Genomic DNA, 20,119 nt, shown 5'->3' on the forward strand with positions numbered 1-20,119 from the left:
AAAATCGGACGACCACGATGCGGGAGTCCGATTTGTTAATTACAAGTATGATTACTGAATTGGACGACACGATGTCCTGTTACCAATTAATCATAACCATTACAATTTCCAACAAAAGTGAAAGTTTCATTTGAAAAAGAGCTTTTAATTGTCATTTCTAAATGTCATGATTAAAAATATGGAGACTAGCTTGCAAAATGGCTGTTAAGTTTCTTTCAAAACAGTCACCGGAGCAGTCACCTCCACAATTTTACAAAGTCAGTCTCTTGAATTGGTTACTATAGTGATTGTAATCAATGTTGTGATTGGTGGATTTAGTAGAGAGGACTTAAAATGATTGGCTCATGTAACTGTCCGATTACAGGTGTCCGATTACAGTCAACTGTCCGATTAAACTGTCCGATTACAACTTTGCAGATCAATTAGAGTAAAATACACCAGTTTATGCACCAATCACATTTGAGGAAATTGTAATTGTTATGATTGCGTGATTAATAGGCGCGCAGAGAGCCAATCACGATAGAGAATTTTGTTATAGATGCTATTAGCTAAATAACTTTGAAACGCACTTAGCTGTCATGGCGCAATGCAAAATGCTTTTAGTTCCGTTATGTTAGTAAAACTTGCCTGCAGCTGAGGGGATGCTATAATTGAAGCAAAAGACGGGTCACAATCGTTTTCATAGGAGACTAGAGCAAAGTTTTCAAAAAGTGAAATGTTTAGAAATGACTCATCTTTAAAGGGATATAATTGCACTTAATTTATTAAGGACTGTGCAATAATTACCTGAAGAGGGGGGGGGGGGGTTGGAAAATTAGAAGGGGGGCATAGGAGAAAATGACAGCAAGAGAGAGGGGGGGTTGGATGTAAAATTTAATGCATACAGGGAAGAGCATTACTTTTTCATTCCTTTTTGCAAACTGGAAAAGTAGTGGAAGAGTTATTAGAGTTCAAATATAAATACTAACATTGGAATAAAACTTGCAAATTTATCAACTCTAAGGTGTTCTGATCTATGGACTGTTGCTTTTTTTTATCTGTCATGCAGTAGGAAAGGAATGCCTCTGTTCTTTATGTTAAAACAGTGCTACTTTATTTGCAGTAGGATTTAATAAAACAGGAAACTTTAATTAAAAGTTGCAAAAGTAGCGCTATAATGTTATTCGATGAAAAAGAAAGATGCCAATGTTAGCACACATGGCATCATAACTTAACAGAATGAAAAACCCAACTGAAATTTTAATAGCAATACAAATTTAAAGTATGGTAAATAAAACACTGTATGAGTGAATTGAGCTCTTCTGAAGGTCTTTGCAAGAGGTATGCTCCCAGTACAACGTGGACGGGACTGAATGTAAAAGTTATGTACAGCACCGTGAGTTCCTCGATGCAAAAGCCAAAAAAAGAGTAAGAGAAAGGAACACTTTTCCGCTTATTTCTTAGACAATTGAAAAAGATGTACAAGCGCTTGCCAACAAGCAGCTGAAAATGTATCTAAAGCAAAAAGATCTTCCGATAAGTGGAAGCAAGGCTGAGTTGATTGATCGAATTCGCACCCACGTACGCGGGAACCTTAGTGCCAGAGATGCTGTAGAAGATGAGGAATCTCCCAATTCATGCGAAGACGACAGACAAGCTCAGAGTCCAGTGATTCTGATGACTCTTCAAATAACTCTTCGACATGCGTCGAAGAGTCATTTGAAGTGATGTTTGTAACGGAGGAAGAACTTCAACAAGTAAACTAGATATGAGGGAATCAATGGGAGGAGACTTTTTCAGGGGAGGTGGGGTTAGCCTTAATATCATCATTGTGTGAGGGGGGGGGGAGGCTGAAATTAATTTTTGCTTTATGACTTAGTTTTGGGGCATATTTTACCCATTTCCCAGTCCCACCTCCCCCACCATCCAGGCAATTATTGCACAGTCCCTTAGGACTATTAATTTTCTCCTAGGCAAATTCTGGTAGCGTTCAATTGTTTTAAAAGTCGAGTCGAGCTAGTTTGAGCTTGAGTCATAAAAGGTCGGGAGTACACCGCAAAGCGACTCAGAGTGAGCTGTCCGCCTACGTAGGTGCAACAAGAGAAAAAGTCGTCACGTAAACGCTAGGGGCGAGACTCAGTGATTGCGCAGAAATTTTCTTTTCCCGATTGTTTTTGGTTTCTCATTCGACGAGTTAGGGATGAAGTTCAGCTCCGGTAACCTAGAGCTACGACAGAATGTCTCAAGTTTCGACAAGTTGAGTGAATTTTCATGGTCATGCTGGTGTAACCTGTCGCGGTTTTATAGAAATGCTATCTACCGGATAAATCAATGCGCAGCGAATAGTATAGTTGGTTTTGTTAACACTTGTTGGTGATTAGTCTGCTGGGTAGCGTTGTTCATTCTTTGACGGGAACAACTATGTTCAGGTTAAATGCGACAAGGGAGATCTGAGGCCGAACGCCAAGCGCAAAATACAAGCCATAACCCGGAAAAGGGATAGCAGTTATCTGGAGTTTATATAACCCTGGTTTGGAATTTACATACTGATATGTTGCATCTTACGACGAAATTTTTTTTTAAATTTTTTAAAGAAAATTTAGAGTTCGATTATGTCAGCTGAAAAGTCGAGATATGAAAACGGACCTCGGCTAGTCGATCTGTTAAACCATTGCATTGGCATTGCTTATCCGAGGACCGAATTGTTTATTATGGATTCGAAGCAGTTGTCAAAGTTGTCAGAGTTTGGACAAATAGTAGCGGACAGTTGCCACAGCTGTTACTTAAATAGACCAAGCGGTAACCGTTGCTAGTGGGCTTTTTGAATCAAGGTAAGAGAGTGAATCCCCCATATAGGTCTTCTACCCAAGGTAATCCCTCTAAAGCAAGAGATAATCTCTTGATAATCTCTTGATTTAACCTTGATAATCTCTTGATTTAAATCAAACAAAAGTTTGTAGCCTAAAATGTTAGCATACCTCATCTAAAGATTTATTCTAAATACTTACCAGTAAAAGAATAACAACAAAAAACGAAAATATGATTCATGCCCTCACTCTTTCTCCTGCGGGATCATTTTTAGTCTCTACGGTTTTCGTACAGTTTGACGATTCGAAGTATTTTACTTCCTAAAACTTAGTAGTTCGCACCATCGTTCGAACCTAATAAAACGCTGGGCACTCGGAACGATATTGGCCGAGAAAGAATGAGACGAGCCTGTGTTTGAGCATGCGTCATCTAGCCCGCGAAATTTTGCTTTCGTTGAATTGTATTTCCACGACAATTACACATATTTTGTGGAGCGAAGATTTATCCTTCAGGGCCAAACTACGGTAAGAATTATCTCTAAGGACTTGGTTGTGTCCCCGTTCATATAACACCAGCCTTAAACTTTTATTAACGATGTAAAGCACCGTGAGAAAAGCGTAGAGGTCAAGACAAACTTCCAGCCCACAGAGTGACGTGTTCACAATCAATTTCGAGATCACGAGGCCAAATTTCTTCTCAATGTAAGAGCTTACAGGTTTTATTTTAGCTTAGAACGTTTTAGTTTAATTGGAACCGATGATGATATTTCAATCCGTTGCAATAATTTCACGTAGGGCAGTAGGATTCCACGAGAATTGATTACAGTTGTGTATATTATCAGAAGCATATCACTATACAGTTGACAACCGAATCAGGTTTTGACGAAAATATTGCTAATAAGCTTAAAATTCCACGACGAAAGTTATCCTTAATGACAATTACATATGGCAGTATGTATAATTGTGTTTAAATAAATTGTCCTGTAGACATGTGAGTATGTAGTATAAAAATGGACCATTGGTTTCTTTTGTGGGGTGGGATAAGGGTTTAGACAATAAAAAAAATACCTCGGATCCTTGTGAATTTACAAAACCTAATGAACGCTTAATGAAGTTGGAAGAAAGGGCTCCTTGTTCGTGACACCAATTTATTATCTTATCTTATCTTTTTGTAGGTTTTGATGAAAGATTGAGAAAAGTCAAATTCCACCACACAGCATAGTATGGATAATGATCTTCTTTGCAACTTTAGAAAATGTAGAACAAGGCTGAATACACATGCTTGGGTAAGAAATTTTAAAACAGTTAATATTATATTATGTAAAACTGTTGCTCAATTTTTTCTTTGAAATATGTTTGTAATTCTAGCAATTTACATTTGTAATTTTTAGGTAACATCATGCTCTCGTATCCTTTTTAATGTAGCATTTGACCTTAAGAAAAATATTTGATGTATAACTGTTTAATTCTTAAAGGACAAAGGCTATATTAATAGGGCCATCAAAACTGAACAGCAGTGTTTGCTTTTTGGCCACATAGTACACAAAACACAACTTTGTTTTTTACATTTCGGTTGTAATGCAGCCACAGTGTAAGGCAAAAGAATTGCTTTGTAATTCTTCATTGCTTAATGAGGGGTCTCAACTAATTCACAGGTAAACCAATCATATAAATCTGCTAAATCTCCAGTGATTATTTTTGTCCATGTATGAATTTTATTATGTCAATTTTATTGTGAACTGCTCTTTAGCTTGAAAAAAGCAAAACGTTTGTCTCATTTTCTAGCCCATTCCAATGCATATTTTCTTGAATAATGTCCACTTTGTGTATTTAACTTCTTGTTACTCTTAACACTACAAGTATTTGTATGTTATTTATCATAATAGCAAACTTGTCTATTTCTGATGAGTTGTCCAAGTAGTCCCTATTGTGCAATTAATGGAGTATAAGGTGGACCACGTAGAACTGGTTTCAGTGAATTGCTTTTTCAGAACATTGTGCTAAAGAAAGCTTTTGGTTAAACTTCCAGTAACATGAATCATTGAGCAGATTATTTTTAAAATGAACCCCCCAGGCCCACCCATTGGAAAAGAAGGCTCCCTACTAAAACTGCTAGCCCATCTCACAGATAGCAAATGACCAACCCACTGAGATGTGATTGAGAATCAGTTGTCTCTTGGTTGACATGCTGGTAGAGACATGGTCTACAGTTGGTAAATTATTGACTGACTCACTTTGTTGTTCGATCAGGTCATGTTTACTACAGGTAGTGTTAGCCGACTCTATCGACCGATACTCGGTCGATATGTTGGCCAAGTATTGGCCTTGTATAGGCCAAGTGTCAACCGATACATGGCCAATATTTTGGCTGACAGTCAGCTGAGTGTCAATTGAGTATTGGTCGAGTGTCAGTTGGGTAAAGGTCATGTGCCGGTCAAAACAGTGGGCCAGCCGATATGTGTGTCAGTCGAGTGTCGGTTGAGTAATGGTCAATATATCTACTGATACTCGATTGACATTTCACCGATACTTGATCTATACTCAACCTACACTTGACTGACTGTCAGCCAATATATCAGCTGTGTATTGGCTGAGTGTCGACCGCTACTTGGTGATGTATCGACGGAGTGTTGGTTGATATAAAGATTATTGGTCCATTTTGTCAGCCGACAGTACCTACACTAAACATGATCCATTTCGTCTTCTGTGAAGTACAACCATAGTTGGCAAAAACACCAACACTTGGCCAATACATTAGAGATGCTTGGTCAATACTTGTTCATGATATTTTTGGTTAATTATGCAACTTTCCATATTTTCTCTCATTTGCATTACTGTAAACATACAGAGCTTCATGAATTCTTATATTAAGTTTCATTTATGCTTTAACAAATTAACAATGCCTTGACAAATCTTTTCGGGTAGCTGTATGTGTTTGAAAGAGTTGTCTTTGTTGCTGTTAAGATATGCTAGTGGCAGTTTATGTCTTCTTTACATTCGCTAGATGCTAAGGGTGAAATAAGATTCTGTATTTTTTAGGAGTTCTTTTCAAAATTTCTTACAAGCATCCTCATTTTGATAGTGAAGTCACCCCCCCCCCCCCCCCCCCGGTCTCCAGATGTGGAAAAGTAAGGGTGGAGCATTTGGTTATGAACCATAACTTTGGTTATGGTACCAGACAGGACTTTCAGATTGCAGTGGTATGGGTGGGGAGAAGGTGGGAGGCAGGTGAAACAAGGCCCGGCAATGGGTGGGGACTGGTAAGGGTACCCAGTGTACTCTTCTTTCTATCCAGTGCCCCATCCTGCAGTACAGTCTGGCCATCTATTTGAGAAAATAAGGTTTTGAAGTGATTGCTTATCCAGACTGCAAGTTATGTCCCTCCTGCCTTTCCCAAAAATGTTCCAGGAGTGGAGAGAAAACCGTTATTGCTGTTACTACTATTAGACTGCCATTTCATTGCAGGGCACAGTAAGTCATCCCCAGATGGCCAGGTGGCCTGCTCTTGCTCATTTAGTTGGCCAATTACAGTGGGAGTCAAGATTTAGTTCATCCTGTTCACTGGCAGAGCAAGCCATACAATTACTTTGCCTTTATCCCAATAAAAATAAAATCCCAAATGTTGTTTTCTTGTTCATGCCCTTGATGTTGAGAAAGATATATTTTGTGACGAAGATGGAACAAGAGAATTTAACAAGAGCCTTGTGTGCCCTGCATGTAAGTACCAGTACACAGATTGGTCATAACCTTTCTAAATTGGCATTTGAATGTAATATGTTTTTTCTCTTCACTAGGTGAAACTAATCTGTCTGCCAAATTTGATGTCATTCGTGTTGATCTGCAGGCCTCTGAACAATTCAAATCAGTAAGTTCATTTCCATTGAGATCTAAACTGCTTACACTACCAACCACACCAGGGGGGGGGCGGGGGGGGGGAGGTGGTACTGCCAGAAAAAAATGGGGGGGTGTGGGGCCCACTTTCCAGAACCCTTACCGTCTTTATGACCAAAATCTGCAATTTTCCCTACCCTGTTTATGACCTGACCAGAAATTCACAACCCTATTTAAGACTTGCCTTACAATTAGTTCCCTAGTTCAGATGAATGTTAAAGGCTCTTGTTGATGGTCTTATAAAAAGTTGCTTCTTCTTAAAAGCCATACCCAATTCAAGACTACAGTCAGTGCAGAAACTATACCCCAATTGAGACTAAAATGGTCAAGATCGATACCCTATTTCTGACCAAAACGGCTAAAGTGCCATGCCCTTTGGGGCCGCACATACCTATATAGTTCATATAAGGGAATACCCTCTCCCCCTGGCTAGCCTTTGGGCAGGCTCACATTGAAGCACCAGCACAAGCAACCACATCATGGTTTGTTATCGCAATTTGGGGCAGTTTACGTCTAAAGTTACGATTAGAGTTGTCTCAGTGCAATTCTTCAAATCACTGAACTGCTGGAGAAATCTGACAAAATGCTTCGGGGGAAGGGAGGGACCCTGTTATTGACTAGTACCCCACCCAAAGGGGTAACAACCCTTCAAGTCACTTCATGAGCTGATTACAGACTTCACCTACCTGTATGTTACATGTTGTTATTGTAGATGGTGTTGGCTGGCCAGAAACCTGAAGTTATTATGGAGATTTGTTCACGGGCTTTGGCATTTTGGACATACCAAGTATTCTTGTGTTTTTAACGTTCTCCACAATTAAATATTAGTGGCTAATAATTTTAGAGGTGTTTTTAGAATCACGTTTACATGTACGTCGTCTTTGTGGTCGATATGGTTCAAATTTTTCACCAGAAACTCGTGCAATCAATCAGAAAATTTACATTACGCATTACATTGTATTTTTACACTTACTAATTTCTCCGTGCTTGCACTGAATCAGTTCGATGTAAAACGTGAGGTTGTGATTCATTGTTAGTAACTGTTGTGCTTTTTGTTTCCGTGGAAAAGATTTTCTATATCTTTAAGAGAGTTAAAAGATGTCCCATTTGGTTCTAAAGGAATGAAGTGATAAATTTGTATATGTAATAGTACTACGTGCTGTCCAATTTGAAAATAATTGGATGAGAAAAATTCCGAGGACTGCCAAATTGGACGAGGGCGTAGGCCGAGTCCAATTTGGCAGTCCGAGGAATTTTTTGAATCCAGTTATTTCCAAATTGGGCAAGCATGTAGTCCTATTACCTATTAATTATAAAGCATCCAAAAACAGATGAACATTCATGGCGAACTTACGGTCTCGTAGTATGCTGTAACTAGTTTGCCGTTGTTCTTTAGGTGGCGGTCTAAGGAGCCTTGCATAACAGCAAGGCTATCTGGCTCGTATTTATCTCCGTTTTGCTGTCTTATCTCTGTATAAAATCGGTAAAGAACGTCGTCAAGCTCTTCTTCGGGAATCTCCTCAAGCTTTCTCACTTCGCTTCGCTCAGCACGCTACAGGTCAAGCACGTTAACCCAGGTTTTTGTGCTTCTTTGAGAGTTCTCGTCGTGATTATTCTACCTCATTTCGAGTAAATCAGTAGGATCTATCTCTGAAAACCTAGCTGAAGACTCCATTTCAAAGTTTCAGACGTCAAAAGGGTGGAGAGAAAAGTCGGGAAATTCCGCCATTATCAAAACCTAATAAAACTTAGCGGGCTACAATCGCTCGCTGACGTTTGATGGCAGTGATAATAGCTGCAACCTGATTGGCCAATACTCGGTTCTTTTATTTATCTTGACATTTGATTGGTTGCTGGAAAGTATCTAGATTTTCCTCATACTGGACAGTTTGTTCAAAGCTAAATTAAACGTTCGAGCAAAAACTATCCAGTTTATTTTAAATTGGACAGTTGGCAAGAATTAATTAAAAAATAGATCTGTCGGCAATATTGGATGTTGATGCAGCTATATGATTATTGATGTCAATACCGACTGATCCTGATGAATTTTAAAGCGCAGGGCTCAAACTGCATTGTGCTTCTCTACTGACCTGACCCTAACCCAAAGCCAGCTGTGATGAGTGTTTTCACGTATGTTTTCTGGTTTTTGTAGACCCACCAGGAGAAAATGTATCAGGACTATGTAGCTAGCAAGGCAAAAGAGAAGACGACTCAATTAGAACAGTACTATAATCAGGTTCTTTCAAAACTTCAAGCGGAACTCAACTGTATCCTTTTCTTAGAGTTAAGTCTTTTTGTAGGTCGTGTTTACAATTGTCAAGTTGTCTTTTTTTCATTGGAAAGCCAGCTCCGAGTTTTAAGGGTGGACTGAGCTGGAGTTGTCGGAAGCAGTGTCTTATGATGTAACGAAGAGAGTGTCCATTTTAGTGAATTCGTTGATAGGTTCTGTAGGAGATAGCTGTCTGACATGCAGAAGAAATTAATTATATAATTCTGCTGGAAAACATATCAATTGACAGAATCGGAATTGGAAGAAAGAGAGAGGAAAAAAAAAAACTTTCAAGTTAACTCATTGATGGTTAATGGCCCGTTTGTATCAGGGGTGAGATGTAAATCATGTTAACTGAGGGAAAAAGACATAAACCCCACTATCTTGGTTGAATTTTTTGCTAAGTGCACCGTCGTACCAACGGATTGTTACGTGTGTTCAATTTATTTTTTTCCTTGACTGCATTTAATGACGCGAACAGCATTAAGATCGCAAACGTCAAGTAAGTATTTCTCAGTTCATATTAAGTGACTTTCTTAGATATTAGTATTAGTCAGTATCATGGTGTTGACCAGGCGTGTTAACAGTTAGCTAGGTATTAAAGGATATGTGCCCTTACTTGGCAAAGTTACAGTTTTTGTTTTCAAATGATAAATTAGTGTGAGTAGTTAGAAAGCTTTCATATTAGCGTGCGGGTATAAAATTCTCTTTTAGAGACCAAGGACTCTGAATTCTTGGGGGAAGAAAAGTGGTTGTTTCATCAGTTGTAACTTTGTAGTCCAATGTACCAGTACAAACAATCTCGGTCTGAAATTCTGAGACTGGATATCAAGTTGCGATCTGAAAAATTACCTTTACTTCGAAAGAGGCCATAAAACAATATTTTTGTTCAATGCAGATGACAAGAAGGAGCTAGACGACACGAAAAAACGCTATAATGAATTATCAGAGAAACTGATGGAGAAAAATCGACAGTATCTCAAACTTCAGGTGAATTACTTTATGTGTAGCTCAGTGTCCCATAGTCTTAAAAACTGTTGGTTTTCTAACGTCAGCGTTGTGATTGGACGATTAGATGTTTTGAGCGGCGCCATGTTAATGACGTCACGATGCAACTTGTGCTAATTTGCCGTTGGTGCTCTAGTGTATGAAACTTGCAATTACTCAAGTTCACACGAACTGTTGAGGTATTTTTAAACTAACTCTTGCGTTTTTAACCAACTGTGTGCGTTTTGTTTTCCGTAACTGTGCCTTTGTCGTTCTTGATATCCATACCAAAAGGAAGAGATTTCTAAAAGAATCAGAGTTGCAGCATTGAAAGTGTTGATTTTTAAACAAATCGCCATTGTTGCATTATTGCTATTATTATTGCATTGTTATTTATTTTCGCGCAGATATCGTAATTTCGATTTTAGTTTTGCCTCTTTCTTATGAAGCTCTAAGAGTTAAAACAACGTAAATTTATTAGCGTACTACGATTGATACCAGGGCAATTACTAAATGTCTTTTTAATACAATTCCTCTAAAAAAGTGTCTGGTCTCTTTTTTTACTGAAAAACAGGCAATGTACGACTCGCTCAGAAGGTAAGCGCAAAGACTTTATTCAATATAACACTTGCAACATATTTATGTTACATCCAGGTGTGAGTGTGCACCTGTAAATAAGATATGTAAACTAAATGGTAAGTTTCATTTAAAATATCTGCTCGTTCAGACCAAATTGGTAGTTAGAGCGTTGGCCTCTGTTTTCCAACCTTGCCAACTTCCTAGCTCGTACTGTGTTGGGGCTAGGACGCTTTCCTATCACAATGTGACGTTAATTCGAAGAAACTGTATTCCGTCATAATGTACTTAGTTTAGGTTTGTCGGTGTTTTAGTGATTATGTGTAAATTTGTGCTTTTTATACCAGAAAAACCATAACACCATCAGTCCTAGAGGGACGCGAAGAACACTTTCTTGAGTCCCGTGGTTTGGGAGGACAGATGAAGCACGTATTCGAAATACCTCTCGGAACAGGTGAAGGTAAATTGAACAAAAAAAAATATCCATGGTATACCAGACAGTTGCTTTTTGAAAACTGAAATGATTCCTTGCCTCCAAAGTATTCTGCAGAAGACATCAAATTTTATTAGTTTTATATTCTAAAAGAATGCGTAAAATTCATCACTTTCGTGGTGGGTTTTGCTTCTGCTTTCATACGGTGGTAAAATAGCGCCAATGGTGCTTCTATCATCCCGGAAACCAATACTGAGAAGAGGGTACACTTACATGACCGATTTATCCATCAAAGTTTATGCCTTTATCTGAGTTTCAATCTTACACAACACGCCTCGCATATACAGAACTAATCGAGATTATTGCATGCAAACCTCTTTTTGTGCAAAGAATATATGAAAGCTAAGTTATTTGTAACAATACTGTTTTAAAAATACGGTATCTAACATTCTCGTTTCAATAAATTTCCTTAGACTTGCTTCGACGCACTGCCAGTTCTACTGATGTCAGATACCCTGCCGAAAGTAAGTAAACGCAAGTAGCACAGTCTTTAGTAAAAATCAAAGATTTTTACAGTATTATTAAGTAACTACCCCTTGTAATGAGAGTTTTCCATTACACTCCACCTATTTTGCCAAGAGAAAAAACACTACACCATTTTCTAAAAACGGAAGAAGCTCTTGTGATTTCTTGATATAATTCTGCTTTACGCAGTGCACATTTTTGTCCTTCAGGGGAATTTCATGTATTTGATCCTCCAGTTCCGGGGTCAGCCCGAGTCTCCACTCCGAGTCTCAGACCGTTGAATGATACGGACGCAGCGTCTCGCAAGTTTACTCTTGATTTCACGGGAACGCCTGGAATCAGCAAGAGACTGGGGCAGAAAGGAAATAACAAAGACTAACTGGGCTGACTTGTGATGCACGTAGTTTTACTAACCTCTCTAAGGGAGGTTTTGGTTGAGATTTTTATCAAAGTTTATCTACCAGGTTTTTTAAAAACCCTTTAATTTACCTATGAAGGATGTAACAAATATATATATTAGGGGTCAACAATTCTGTTAAGTTGTCTGGAATGATAAAGGTAAATTAAAAAAGAAAGTATTTGGTCGCTTTAACATACCATTTGAGTCTACTTTTGTTAAATTTTTAGAAATGATTTGGTGTCTTTTGTAATGATGCAATATTTTTAATAGGATACCAAAGCCACCAAAGACTTGTCCTAACACATCACTTCTGGCTTGAAGTGTATAGTATTCGAAAGCTAAGTTCCACGGGGCAAGGAAACTTATGCTTGCTAAACGCTTGATTTCTATGTACTTATTCATTTCTTAGTCTCATACTAGAGGTACATACTAAGTACAACTAGAACGCAGGTACAAGTCATGTGATCTTTGAACTGTCAAATAAGTCATTTTCGAATATTAAAATTCCTTCATGGCGCCGAGGCTTAAAGTGATAAAGCCAAAGAAAAAACACCATGGTTGAGGGATGAGTCAATAATTTATCTTGTTTCAGTATAAATCCACTAGCGTTCTATCACGAATGCCGTTCTCTGATTGGCTACGATACTCACTATTTGTTCTGTTGTAGATAGTAAGTAGCGAAGCAGTGTGCCCTTGCTAACAAAATGACGGCCGCTTCTTTACGTTTTCGAGGTGTCTGCGAAGAAGATGTAGATAAAGTTTTGAACGACTAGTAGATTTATACTGAAACAATTAGACTATTCGCTCTCGATTTCTATGCGTGATAGTTGACTTGGATTACGCCCTCGTCAAATATCACGCGATAAAAAGTTTCGCGCTCATAATCTAATTGATAATCAGCGCCGTAAGTCGCGGTACCGTGTTAGAATTTTAATATTATTGAAGTGCCTCTTGAAAGCCTTCTAGGAGTTCTGTTAGTTATTAACTGAGGCCCAGGTAACTAACCTAAATTGGTACGTATAATTAAAAACTGTATTCAAATTGAGTTTTGTTTGTCGCCTTAAAATGTACCAAAGCAATCTATCTTTTACAACCAAAATAAGAATTCCAAAATCTTTGGGCATATTGTAGGAGCCTACAGCTGTTGCTTGATATCTAGGCACTTCAAATAAAGGACTTCAAATTATAGCTTATATAAATAATAAAGTTTTGGAAATTTGACGAGGAAAAAGGCTTTCTTTGATTACTGAGAGGCATGAACTACTGGTCGTCGACGAAAGGAAATTCTTGTTAGGCAGAACATCAGAAACAAATCCACGAACTCGCACAATGTCAGCAAGCTACATCCTAGGAAAAGCCCCATGCTTCCGCCAATATCCGCTGGAAGACAGAAAATATAAATCATTGGTAGAATTCTATTTACTTCCGAGCACTTCAAGAGAAACAAAATGTTACATGTTTCTACTGTAAGAAATGAAGTAACCTTTTGGTCCGCTAGTTGTTCAGCTTGTGAGGTATAAACTAAAACAAATATTCACCAGTGTCGGTGACTCGTGGATATTCTGCAAAAACAATTGGATTATGAGCTCAAGATTTTTATGAGGTGACAGTTGATAAGGCCTTTGGCTCCATCAAATATCACCTCAGAAATCTCGAGCTCAATTTAATTTTGAAGTAGAATGCTATCATAGTAATGAAAACTGTATACCTCAGGAACATGGTGGAAAATGAATATAAAACCCCAAAGACTGTGATTGTACCATTGTCTCTAATGGCCAAATTGTTATGCAAGCATGTATGACCTCTGTTAAAGGTTCGATTCCAAATGATCGCTTGCAAAAACACTGGGATCTGATGAATAGTTAATTCGTTTCTCTTTCGTAAAACACGTCTTGCAGGTCAATAACATCACCTCATATTATCATCCCATTTAAACAAAAGTGTGTTCGTCAATTTAGGAACTTGCAGTAGAGTTTTCTCTGCTACCGGTGCTCAAAATTATGGGACTGCATGGTTGCCATTGATAACCATCGATCAATCATATATACCTCGGACTAGTTTCCCAAGCGACCCCAGAAATTCCAGCGCCGAAAGATAGTTCTTAGTCCCCAAGAGGAGACTGGAGTGAGGAGTCAAAATACAAAATGATTAGACTTACCCCCAAAATCGTTGATGCTGTAAGCTGGCTGTTCTATGGTAATCTGCATGGCAGTTGTTCCGTAAAATATCTGAACTTTTGCAACATTTTGTCTAGAAATTGAAAGAGGTTTTATAGAATAAATGTTAGCGATTCACACTCCTGTAAAGTGTTGCCAATGGCGGGTGTGCAAGATATATGGGGGGTGGGGGGAACCTGTTCTGTTTTTCGTATTTTATTGTAAAGAATTGAACTCCTGCAAGCAGTAAGTGAGTTGGTACCAATGATTATCTGTCTTCACTCACAAGTTAGAGTGAAAAGAGCTTCTACATCCGTTAGTTTCGGTTATTTCAGTGTTGTTTTTTCCCGGGTCAGTTTTCAGTTTTTTTCAAGCACGTTCTTCTTACTGCATTCTAGGTTATTGACGGTTCTTTGATTCATACGACTGTTCTTTACACCCTATTCAATATCAGTCTTGCGCTAAGATTTTGACGTTGCATAGTATCAACTACAATTTCGTGGATTGAGGTTACAAGGGTAAAGTGTCTCACCTAATTGTATCTTGAAAATTGCCTCCGTCCCCTTCCGAGCCTTGACCTGTAGAAAGCATAAACTTTTTGAATGCCGCGGTTGTATTATAGGTTTTGGATGGAAAAGTAGAACTGAACACCTGTACATCATATGAGACTTTTTCACATTCCAGGGGACATTCACAACTGGTACTATCCAAGAGCAAATTACCTGCAATCAATCAGTCAATCAATCAGTCAATCAATCGATTTGTCAATCAATCAATCAGTTAGTCAATCAATCAATCAATCAGTCAGTCAATCAATCATGTCTAACGCTTGACAATAAGTAAAAGCAAACTCGTTCTCGATAAGCAAACTTATCATTGATTAGCGCTGGAAAGCATGAGCCCTTCTAACAACAATGCACACAAACTATTTCGTTTATTATTACTTCCTCTCTAAATATTGTAATTTATTTCTTGTTTATACTTTTTGTCAACAGTATGAAAACAATCTGACAAAAGTTTATTTTCCGATTTGATTCCTTCCTTACTTTCAATATCTCCCGCACAAGAGACAAATTCTTTTGGTCCACAATACCTGGTAGCGTTCAGTTCATCTTTAAATAAAGAAAAAGACAGAAAAATGCATCATTCCCTTATGATACAATAGTAACGAGGGCCTGCCATGTGGGCGGGGCGGGGTGGGGGGGATGCCATGTTCTCTTGATCCCTTGAAAATTTCACTTTTTCTCCCTTGTCCCTATAAATAAATTCCATTGTTCCTTAAAGTTTTTTTTCTCAAAGTTCCCTTTAATAGAGGCGACATTCCTTTATTTTCCCCTCAAATTAATCCTAAAGTTATCCGTTGTTCCCTTGAAACAAATGATCATGTTTCCTTGTTCCCCAAAATCCCCTGGGAGGCCCTCAATAATAAATTGTGGAACGTGTCACTCCTTTACAAATCGATAGATTGCACAACTGAAGGTTCACGTGGTAAAAACTAACAAGCTCCTCATTCGAGTGGCTCAAACGCCTTGGCGGTAACTCCTGTTTCTTTGCTTTGGAGTGGTTAGCAGTATTGAGGACTTACCTGGATGGGATTTTAATCCATCAAATGCTACTTCACTGCGTTTTTTCATGTGACTTAACAAATCCACGATACCCGTGTATATTCTAGGGTGGGAAGGGGCACTATGAGAGTATATGCGGGGCCCTTGCAGTTGAAAGTGTCAAGAATGCGGGACGGTGACACCGGTCAGGCCTCGAACTCGGACCGCTAAATCCGGAGTCCAGCGCAACCATTAGACCACTGCGCCGCAGATTAAACACAAATATATATCAAACATTTATATAATCTATGCACTACCTAACAGATCCGTCCCTAATAACCGGCAATGACATTTATCGACCACAGTTCTTGTCAGGCACTCAAAGAAGCAGGCACTGTGGGAGTAATTCTGGAAATACCTGAGCTGCTTTTCTCCACATCTTGACTTGTATGGAGTTGGCAGACGAATAATCTGAAATCATGTATGAATTAACCTTTAATTGCACATGTACTAAAAAGTGATAAAAATAAATAATTTGGATTTTTCTTACGTTCTTTAATTTTACTTTTAATTATGTACAAGTTTGAATAATGAATTAGAGACCAGTGAATTACTGTCTTTTTATTTTGTTTTGTTTTCCTCCCGTTTCCTTTTTTTATTATTATTTTATTTCTTTTGTTTTACTTTTCGGTAGTGTGGAGCTATTGCAATTATCCCTGTCTTCTAAGAAATAATGTACATAAAGTGGGTATCATAAATAGAAACCTGATAAGTCTCCATAATTATGAAGGAATAAATTACGTTGGAAAGAAGCAATGTCTACATGCCAAAAAAACTTGAGTTTAATCGGACCAACCCATTGTTCGAGAACAGTTATAATCGTCTGCAGCGAAGAACCTGTAAAATCTCTTCGCTCTTTCAGAGCGGAACAAACGTTCAACACGGCTTCAATACCGAAAGAGTTGGTTAAAGCCATCTTAATGATATGAATCGTTTTCTCAGTGATCTAAAAGAATTTCGAAAAGTAAAAAACAAAAATACGACATGGCGCGTTTGACGAAAGGCCTGCTCTCAAACCACGTATGTCAAATAATAATAATTGTTTTTCTAACATGCTGACATGTTTTTAGTCCCTACGTACGTCCTCTGTCTGTGATCTTTCCGACGTAATTTACTCCTCCATAAGTTATCTAGAAACTGATCCGCCTACTTCTCTGTTTTTCGCCGCTTTATTTTTGACTTGATCCAAGAATTATAGCCCACTTTATGAAGAGCAGTGTCCAAAAAGCAGGTATACTACTCTTGCCAACCTTATATTCCTAGTAATCTGCTGTAAGTGACTTTTCCTATCGCTTGATATCATTCACGACGATTGTGCAAATTAAAATTCATTCTTCTGGAAACTAGCGCCATCTGACCTCGGATCTATTATTTTCCCTCGACTTATCAATTATCTTTATCTATCTGTTAGTAGTTATAACAAAAAAAATAGGTATGAGTCGCTGTTGTTGATCAAACTTTAAAAAAAAAGTTTATGTAAAATTAAATACCTGCTGAGGCAAACAGTTTTACTGATTATCTTAAGGTTTAGAGCCGCCAGTTACCTCCAAGAATTTTTTAATTTTTTTCCATTCCTCACGCGTACTGCCAAATGCAGTAGAACTCGCATTTAGCCTGAAAGCCTGATTGAGTACCTTGACCTATTCCTTACAGATAGGAACATAATTAAAATACTATTGCTTGTTTTGCTTTCGTGCTTGCTGCGTTGTGACAGCTGAGAAAACTTTCTGACCCAATTTGTTGAAGAACTTTTTGTCTCTAACATAAAGGTTCATTTTCATCATCTCGTAGGTTCACGTGCAGCTGTACGTTGTGAATTTGCATAGAGTAAAATAAACTAGCAATTGTATGGACGTCTTTAAAAAAATAAGAGAAAGAGTTATTTATGGAGATCAATAATTTTGGTAGATATGAACTAACTGAATTAAACTGGATTTGTTTTGGATTTTCTTCCCGCGGACAGTGATAATCAATACCTTGTGTCGTTTGATGGGAATTGCAGCCAAAATCCCAGGCGAGATGTCCATCCCGTGGTTTTCAACATCTGGCCATTCGTTTTGATCGTGAATCAACACACGAAACCCGGTACTGTCTGTGCTGTACGGCCCGTAATACTGATTTGGTTGCGCCATTAGGGAGAGAATCAACGCATTCGCTCTACCAGCCGCATTTATAAGACGTGATGGATATCCTGGCTTCCCAGAACTGAACGTATAGCACAGGCCACGCTAGCGGAAAAGGAAAAAAATATATATATGGAAACAAATACATTGCAAAATTGAGAGCAATTCGTAAATGTGTTTTCTTAACTTCAAAAAGTGCTTTAGTGCCTGTGCAAAATCCCCTGAAAAAGGTCATTCAACATGAAAACTATTCCAACCACAGTGATTATGGGTACTGTTCGCTTCCGTGCCGAGTTCATGCTTTCAAGGAGATTTGGAACTGTCCTTATAACCCAACTTATGAATTAGAAATAAAAAAGGTATGCTCAATATCTCTAATGTTTCATAAAGATTTTCATCTAAATTATTCTTTTATTAGTAAGTATTTAGGCCAAAGTGTATAGCAACACGTTTGAAAAAAAAAAAAAAACCCAATTAACTTTACCTTTGGAAACACTGCGGTGAAAAATTCATTTGAGGAACAAGGTTTCTGCTGAAAAGTACAATCCAAAAGCATCTCTGATATGTTATGGCCCGCCTCCCTCACTACCTTGTCGAGATCCAAAGTAAATGTCTCATTGCTATCGTTTATCAACTTCTCTTTTGAGTGCACTTTCGCCAAGCTGTCCATGAATATCTGCGCCTCTGTTCCAATGATTTTATCTTTGCGAAGCATGTTAAGGTTGCAAACTGTTACGGCCGGAAACGGGATCAGTTTATCGCTTTGATGCTCCCTCGTGGTTACAGTATCTTTTGCAGCGAGCTTGCCGTACCTTTCAATGCATAGCGAAATTAACAAGCCAGCCCCTACAACCACCAAAATAGCCCACAATATCCGCCGGATTAACATGAATGGACCTGCTACAAAGTGAAGGCCGTGTAGAGTGGTATATGAAGCAAATTCACTCAGCAGTCCGATATCCTTTACATCACTTGTCTCTGAACTTTCACCTTCTTTCTCCTCCGCGTTGATTTGAACATCAGTCGTCATTTCCTCCAGGCTTTGAACAGACCTGCGCCTTTAAATTATTAAACCTTTAAATCTTGTTGACGTTGCTGTTGGCTTTGAAGTATTCTTAAAACAAGAAGTCTGTAAAATCTTGCAGTTGTATATTCATTACGGATTGACTGCCTGCACTCGCTTTATTCGAACTGAAATTTGGGTGTTTCCGATTTGACGATTTATCATGAATATTTAATCGCGTTTAAAATTAAGAAAAAGCGTTGAAATGGTTTCCCAGCTGTTAAAGGTACACAAAGCTTTTTTTTTCGTAATTTAGATAGTTCAGAAGCAACATGGTATAAGATCAAACAACTGAATCCCATGTTTCATATCATGTTTCTGCCTCGAATGAGGTCAACCTACTACTTCAGAATTGGAAAAATCGTTGAAACCAGGATTCGTTTTTCTCTATCACTGCAGGTGCAGCAGAGCGAAGTGGCATACTAATCTGGGCAAGAGCGGGAAATGTTTATCCTTGCTGTGTGTGTTTACAGTCTGTCTCGTTTTCATGTCTCATCAGACATTAACACGAGACTTCAGTAGGTTGCGCGTTGAGAGACGTTGAGTTACAGTTGTGACGTTGCATTCCCTCTTCAAATGCTCTTCCAACGCTCTTCAAACAAAGGCTACAGACAAACACGTTAAGACCTCTGTGTCGACTTCTTTATCTAAAGCTAATACAAATTCTTAATTTAAGAGCTTCGAGTGTTGAGTACTGAGATCCAAAATTTTGAACGAATGTGCGAATGATCAAAAGCTCCACACGATGTATTAAAGAAAGGAAACGGTAAGGAAAACGCTGAACTTAGAACTTAGATTCTGATGGGTCATTATAACCACTCTTTATCTTTTGATGCTACATTCATGGTATAAAAACACTGCTTAATCATTGGTGAACACGTTGTTATCAATTTGGTGACACAATAGGTTACCATAGCAGCAGTATGACCGGCCAAAAACACCCTTTATTTCAGCTTTAGGGGCTTATACTTCAAAAACGGTAAGGTAATTTTTTTTTGTATTATCAATTTTGATAAGCATGATAAAACGCAACTTTTGGCGAAGTTTTTTAAAACAACTGTACATAGGGTTCAGAGCCACCTTAAATTTTCAACACTTTAAGGTGGCTCTGAACCCTATTCACAGATTTTTTTTTAAACTTGGCCAGAAGTTACGTCTTATTATGCTTATTAAAATTTGATAATATATAAAAAAATTTTCACCGTGCCGTTTTTGAATTGTAAGCCCCCAAAAGCTGAAATTAAGGGTGTTTCTAGCAGGTCATACTGTTGCTATGGTAACCTATTGTGACACAAAATTGATAAAA

At 38.2% G+C, this 20,119-nt stretch overlaps 2 protein-coding genes across 2 annotated transcripts; one reads left to right on the plus strand and one right to left on the minus strand.

Moving 5' to 3' along the window:
- The first annotated feature begins 3,043 nt into the window (after positions 1–3,043).
- LOC145482969 (E3 ubiquitin-protein ligase CCNB1IP1-like) lies at positions 3,044–12,503 on the plus strand. Its single transcript, XM_081461601.1, has 12 exons — positions 3,044–4,072; positions 4,178–4,193; positions 6,444–6,503; positions 6,581–6,651; positions 7,390–7,464; positions 8,830–8,944; positions 9,428–9,448; positions 9,845–9,936; positions 10,508–10,530; positions 10,857–10,969; positions 11,416–11,466; positions 11,677–12,503. Exons 1-12 carry the CDS (start codon positions 4,010–4,012, stop codon positions 11,844–11,846), a joined length of 870 nt encoding a protein of 289 aa, XP_081317727.1. The 5' UTR covers positions 3,044–4,009; the 3' UTR covers positions 11,847–12,503.
- A 607-nt stretch (positions 12,504–13,110) lies between these two features.
- On the minus strand, positions 13,111–18,780 carry LOC145466223 (acid-sensing ion channel 1-like). Its single transcript, XM_081450259.1, has 10 exons — positions 18,235–18,780; positions 17,604–17,855; positions 16,424–16,573; positions 15,986–16,038; positions 15,609–15,691; positions 15,070–15,135; positions 14,556–14,745; positions 14,026–14,117; positions 13,406–13,429; positions 13,111–13,247 (listed from the first exon to the last, which is right to left on the minus strand). Exons 1-10 carry the CDS (start codon positions 18,778–18,780, stop codon positions 13,111–13,113), a joined length of 1,593 nt encoding a protein of 530 aa, XP_081306385.1.
- Positions 18,781–20,119: the final 1,339 nt, after the last annotated feature.

The sequence above is a fragment of the Orbicella franksi genome, chromosome 1 (genome assembly GCF_964199315.1).
Source record: "Orbicella franksi chromosome 1, jaOrbFran1.1, whole genome shotgun sequence".
NCBI lineage: Eukaryota > Metazoa > Cnidaria > Anthozoa > Scleractinia > Merulinidae > Orbicella > Orbicella franksi.

Bases quoted from the DNA above. Each gene is read 5' to 3' on its own strand.
- LOC145466223 (XM_081450259.1), bottom strand. From the start codon at position 18,780: ATGACGACTGATGTTCAAATCAACGCGGAGGAGAAAGAAGGTGAAAGT. The intron at 17,856-18,234 runs GTAAAGTTAATT...CTTTTCCGCTAG, and splicing joins TCACCGCAGTGTTTCCAAAG to CGTGGCCTGTGCTATACGTT. The intron at 15,136-15,608 runs GTAAGTCCTCAA...CTTTATTTAAAG, and splicing joins TGGATTAAAATCCCATCCAG to ATGAACTGAACGCTACCAGG.
- LOC145482969 (XM_081461601.1), top strand. From the start codon at position 4,010: ATGGATAATGATCTTCTTTGCAACTTTAGAAAATGTAGAACAAGGCTG. The intron at 6,652-7,389 runs GTAAGTTCATTT...TTGTTATTGTAG, and splicing joins CCTCTGAACAATTCAAATCA to ATGGTGTTGGCTGGCCAGAA. The intron at 10,531-10,856 runs GTAAGCGCAAAG...TTTTTATACCAG, and splicing joins ATGTACGACTCGCTCAGAAG to AAAAACCATAACACCATCAG.